Source organism: Dreissena polymorpha, chromosome 9 (assembly GCF_020536995.1).
Source record: "Dreissena polymorpha isolate Duluth1 chromosome 9, UMN_Dpol_1.0, whole genome shotgun sequence".
NCBI lineage: Eukaryota > Metazoa > Mollusca > Bivalvia > Myida > Dreissenidae > Dreissena > Dreissena polymorpha.
Genome location: NC_068363.1, coordinates 102523768 through 102529796, shown reverse-complemented (window position 1 = coordinate 102529796; position 6029 = coordinate 102523768). Strand labels below are relative to the sequence as shown.

Below are 6029 nucleotides of genomic sequence, written 5' to 3'. Positions count from 1 at the left end.
AATCGGTATATCTCGGAAAATCATTGATACTGTATTGTCGTTTCAATGCTTAGGCCGAGTAATTTCGGCAAATCGGAACTCAACTTGTGTAAAACACTAGCTCAATTAACCGTTAAACTCCCGCCTCCGTTCTCTGCAAAGATCGCAGGCGGAGCTATGCACTACTTTTATTAAATGGAGGATTGCAATTGAGAAACAAACACACGATTGGTTCGGCATGTTGATTGCTAGACAAAGGAAGCCAATTTTTTCGGCGCGAAATTTGTCGCTTTATTGCTTCCGACAGAAAGCGGCTTTCCTTTGATGACGTCAAACTGTCACTTCACACCAGACTGCACATTTCGGAAGACTTTAACTGACTCCTTGTTTACCAATTCCAGTAAAAAAACATCTTGCTAACATTAAACTTTGGATTAAAATTAATCAAAATAAAGCAAAAGCGAAGTTGACAAATATGATTAAATTAATTCGCGTCAGTTCAAATAAGACGTTTGCGTTGTAAATCAACGAGTTTTCATGACAACAACAACTTTGACAAACATTACCGCGGACGACGCATGGATCGATCTACCTCGATTATTTTTTTCATGTACGATCTCATAAGTCGAGTAAGAGCAAACACATACCGGGTAATTTGTGTATGAGTAGTTACGGGCATCGCATTGCGTAATGGTGCGCATCCAATTATGAAAATGAAGCGGCAGTTTTTCGTTTTAATGGGAGAAGAACGCATGTCATGTAATGGAGTGTTTAAAATTGCCTGATGTTACATAAGGTGCTGTTAGGACTCATTTCATTTGAAAGATATAGATGTGTTTCATTGCATAATTTGTCTCTGTGTTAAGGTTATAAAAGATATGTTGTCTTTGTTCTGATGTTATTAGTATTAACTTTTTTTCCAATGATGTTTTTTTTTTTTTTTTTTTTTTCGACCGCCCGATGGACCATTTTCAAAATAATTTTTGTAAACCAATAAAAAAAAAAGTCGTGGCCTAAAGACGGTTTCGGGCATCATCATCACACCTTTTTACTGTAAACAAGTGTTACCTATGACTCATAATTAATACGAGAAATTAATTGCAAGTGGTAAACAATTAATTATTATAGCGGTTACAATTATGTGATAACAATTTATTTAATTCCAGTACATGTATATTTCAACATGTCCATTTATAGAACTGATTAACCTCGTTTTTCTGACATTTATTCGACACGTAATGCGCTTTTAACAAATTTTCGTTGAATTAATTACGCACACTTGTAAATGTTTCGGTCCGATAATCGATAGTTAGAAGACTGATGACGGCAAACCGGCCGTGATCCTCGTGGACAACGTGATTTTCATGCATATTCCGTCAAAACATTTATTCGACTCGTAAAGTGTGTAAACAAATTATCGTTGAATTTATAACGCAACGGTTAATATTTGTTGAAATGTCAAATGGGAATAATTAAATTTGTAATCCGAAACCCATTACCGTAAGTCGATGTTAACGGCGTTTTTAATCCGAAACACACTTCCGAATGTAAATGTTACCTCACCGTTAATATTTTTGCTTCAAATTAGGAGTGCAAATTTATTTTGTGTCGAATCTTTTGCTCAATTAAAAAGAGCGCGAAAATTATGCAGCATGTACAACGTCGCGTCTATTGCATACAAACGGCGTGTATTGAGCGTTTTAACAAGCACACAACAGGTCAGGGGATTGACGCATATTCAGAGGCAATATTTCATCAAATCTATAAATAGTCACTTAAAAAATGGCAAGGTTTGTGTTAAAGAAATAACTGAAAGCTTTTATCGTAAATATTTACCAGAAAGAGATTGATAAAAACGGAATAAACGGGATTATCGGGTAATAATAGAAACTTGAAAAATAGTAAGTATACAGTAATAGAGTCGGGTTGAAACGGATGTATTGGGGAATCGTTCGAGTCGGGATTTTACTATCTGTGCGGAAAAGTTTTAAAACAATTAAACAATATAAAAAATATATGTTTAAATGACTGGTTTTTTATTTGAAGAGTCATAGCGCACCAAATGACGTCTTTTGACGCTGTTTTTCTTTGAGTTATAACGCACCACAGAACGTGAATTGACACGTTAAATTAAAAAAAATCAACGTAGGGAGGGGACACCCCTCCCGAACCCACCCCCGGGGCGCCTGAACAAATTCCTGGGGAAGGCACTGCATATGCTTTATGGTTAGGGTTAAGGGTTAGGGCCGGGATGAGGATGAAACCAGCGAACCCCGTAATTGTAATCCATCGCTCTACCAATCGGTCATTAATTAAACCAGTAAGTGTTATTACATGTATTTAGAAACAGTGGCCTGACATTTGGCAGCTGCACACATTATGTGAAATACACGATCTTGTTATGCCAGTTTTTACTCGTATGCACCTTGTGAGTTATTTCAGTTTATGAGAAAAGACAGACCAGAGAAGGAAATTGAAAATAATGTCATGCAAAATTCTAACATCCGCGTGCATTTTAAACCGCGGTTCATAATAGCGTCCTGTTATCTTTTCGATTTATTTCAGTTTGTTCAGACGATCGACCAGACGAACGGACAAGCAGAAGAAGCGGCGGTCAAACTGGCGGAGGGCGAACATAGCGTAGTCTCTGTGTATAGTTTAATTATCATATCTTTTGTATCTTTAGTACATTTGGAGTTATTTCACTTTTTTGCCGGCGGATGGGCGGTCAGGCGAAGGTAACACTGACCGATTGACGGTCAGGGGGACAGATGAATTTTTTTAAACCATGACAATTTTTAATGTTTTTTTTTTACAAAAGCATTGCTCCTATTGTAGACTGCTTTGAAAGGATGTCACGTAGGACATTCATAATTACCGCATTGTCCGCACGTAAGATTACACGCACCGCCTTTAAGCATGTCAAACCTATCACAGTTGGCTGCAAACTGATGGCAGTGTTCGTCGTTGTCGTAACAGTGACCTGCAAATAGAACAGCGTCGTAGTGCAGATACTTTTTTTCTTACACATTGCATTACATCTTACATTTCACGATCAGCCTTAAATTTATTTTTGTTTCAATTATATTTGAATTTCACAGCGCAAGTTTGCTCAGTAATTACAAATTGAACAACGATGGTTTGGTTGTGTGATATACCACCCCCCCCCCCCCCCCCCCCCCCGTAGTCACATCTAGCTTTTCATTAGTCCACATTTACATGATATTTTGGTCAGAAGTAAGAACCGTAACATGTCATCTGTGAAACAAGTTTCACTTTGTATACCGAAATCTCCAGAGCACATCAAGCTCGTAATGACTGGCAATATTCAACGTATGCATTTCACTTACAGAATCCACAAGTTTTAGGGCATAATCTTGCGGTATTCTCTTTAAATTGAAGACACGCTGCCGAGGTGAATGAAGAACAATTTGTGGCGGTATCATCTCTACACATGCCTTGTACTGAAATACAGATGGAAACTCTGTATAAATGCATCGTTGTTGAGCTCCATATAAAGGTAGCATTTAATAAAGTATTATATCGAATTAGTTGGTTTTTTTCTATTGCTTTGTAATACGATTTAGATTGATAGATATATGATTGATCGTCATTTGGGTGGGTACTGACGGGGTCGGATATACAATGGTGAGCATGATACTCAGTCTATGTCTTTGTCATTCGAGTCTGTGTTTTGAAATTATACGTGTCTTGTTCTGAGAAAACTGGGCATAATGCATGTGCGTAAATTGTCGTCCCAAATTAGCCTGTGCAGTCCACACAGGCTAATCAGGGACAACACTTTCAACTGTTATGGTAGTTTTAGTTTCATGGAAGTCCCTCCTTACCGAAAATCAAGTTAAGGCGGAAAGTGTCGTCCCTGATTAGCCAGTGCGGACTGCACAGGCTAATCTGGGACGACACGTTTCGCATATGCATTAAGCCCAGTTTTCTCAGAACAAGGCTCATAAATTTGCATGGAAGAGCACGTGCGCTACATTCTGCATTTACAGCGTATACTAAATCCTTAAAATAAAAAGGTGTCTGATAAGTTAGATAATGTTTTAAGGAATCAATGATCTTGCTTTACATTCGAAAATATCTGTTGCGACACAATTAACCTCGACCAGTAGTTTGAACTGCAGTGTCACCATCTAGAAGCATTGCAGAACAGACAGTCACTGCGATGACTCCAAGCAGAAAATAGATGCGCGTCATATCCTGTTTGGAAGTCCCTACAAAGTGAGATACATCACGTATTTGTGTTACCACAATATCATGGTAGTATAATACCGCTAATGTCTAGGGTTCGCTTTGAATTAACATAATTTTGAAAACATTCAGTGTTGTTGTATTGTTCTTCATTTGGTTGACAAAAATACACTATTAGTACACTATTCACGGATGTTAAGTTTTTTTAGACTTTCGCCTAAAGACGATCTAAGATCATGTATCAACAGACTGTTGTAAAGAAACTTCTTAGTTATTGTGTTGGTAAGAAGTCAATATAATAAAGTATTGACTCACTCTACTCATGTATGTTTCTTTTTTCATTTACTGAATAGTTCGCATTCTCCAAAAAGAATATCAATAATCATTATTTTTATTACTTTATTGCACATCAGAAAATTCAGTAAATTAGTAACAACAGCGACATAATACAGTCTTTATGTGCTCTCTGCTGTCTAAATCGTATATTGATATTGTGAACGTCATCGACACCGATCAAACCAATATTTGTTTTTATTCGTAGTTCGTTATTGTGCGTTACATAATATGTATGTAACGAATATTTGCATAATAACGCCTTAGATTACCATGGACTCTGACGTTTTTGAGAAATCAACGTCAATGTTACTAAAAGACACGTACAGCGTTACGTTTTGGTAATTTTAATATAGAACATATATAATGAAACAAACATACCCATCAGCAACATTCTCGCGTTTAAAAGTCAGCACGTAATAGACACCTCACATAAACTTTAACTAATAAATGAGGCTATACATTAGTCTAGTTGGTAAACGAGGGCACAATCTAATAGCTGATAAGATTTGACAGACACATATTTAACCTTTGTTTGGTGAAAGGTCTATTGCAAAAGACACGACACTCCAGATGCGATAGGCGTCGCTATTGTAAAACTTTAAAACGTTCAACTGATACGTTGTTTGTCTAATTACGCGTACAATTTGTTCGATGCAGATAACCAAACCCCCAGAAAACTGCGTCGGCATTAGAGCGATTGTTTAGTTGATGTTTTTGACCAATAATGCTGTGTTTATAAAATATTTTGGACTAACTTCGTAGATCCCGCACATAGGTAAAAATGATTTTTTTTATGGCACAACCAGTTCAACGCGGTAAAGAAAATATGTGCGCCCCATTGTACGAAAGCCATGTTTTGTGGCACGACCAGTTTAACAACACAGTAAAGAAGATTGGGGCGACCACTTGAACGAAGGCCATATTTCTGGGCACGACCAGTTCAACGCGGTAAAGAAGACAGGTGTGTCCAAATGTACAAAGGCCCTGTTACGTTGCAAGACTAACAAACATGCAGAAAATATCAAATGTCTTTAACACACACAAAAAAACGTGCCGCGAACACGCAGTGTCTGCGATGTTTTCATGTTAAATCTCGCATAAGACGTGCTTTAAGTTCTGGACTTCCGTGAGACGCTGAAAGGAAGGTTTGATGCTGTGAGAGCCACTCATAAAACTTATTTAAAATTGTCTACCTATATTACGGGCATTTCACGGCAATCAGAGGTCTTTTCGATTATCTGTGAAAGTGCTGCGGCATTGCCGTCCGATGTGACCCCATCCGCTAAGCAACTCTTCTTGTTTTCGAAATGCGTTGCGAATCCACGAAATCCGGAAAGTGCCACCTATAATCTCGCCCTTTTTTCATCCAAGGCGACACTAGACACACGAAGCGATACACGATATTTTGCGCGACAGTCGCGGCAACGCACGATATTTTGCGTGACAGTCGCGGCGACGCACGATATTTTGCGCGACAATCGATGCGACGCACGATATACTTA

General features: G+C 38.0%; 1 protein-coding gene across 1 annotated transcript; it reads right to left on the bottom strand.

Annotated features, from left to right (window-relative positions):
- Positions 1-2834: 2834 nt before the first annotated feature.
- Positions 2835-5427, bottom strand: LOC127846325 (uncharacterized protein ZK673.1-like). The gene is made up of 4 exons (XM_052377492.1): positions 4906-5427; positions 4101-4214; positions 3330-3443; positions 2835-2962 (listed from the first exon to the last, which is right to left on the bottom strand). The coding sequence occupies exons 1-4, from the start codon at positions 4916-4918 to the stop codon at positions 2835-2837; spliced, it is 369 nt and encodes a 122-aa protein (XP_052233452.1). The 5' UTR covers positions 4919-5427.
- Positions 5428-6029: the final 602 nt, after the last annotated feature.

What these genes read in the sequence shown, in the direction of transcription:
- LOC127846325 (XM_052377492.1), bottom strand. An exon ending in AGTTCAAACTACTGGTCGAG is followed by an intron (nt 3,444 to 4,100) that starts GTTAATTGTGTC and finishes TCTGTATTTCAG; the next exon opens with TACAAGGCATGTGTAGAGAT. An exon ending in CCCTAAAACTTGTGGATTCT is followed by an intron (nt 2,963 to 3,329) that starts GTAAGTGAAATG and finishes TTCTATTTGCAG; the next exon opens with GTCACTGTTACGACAACGAC.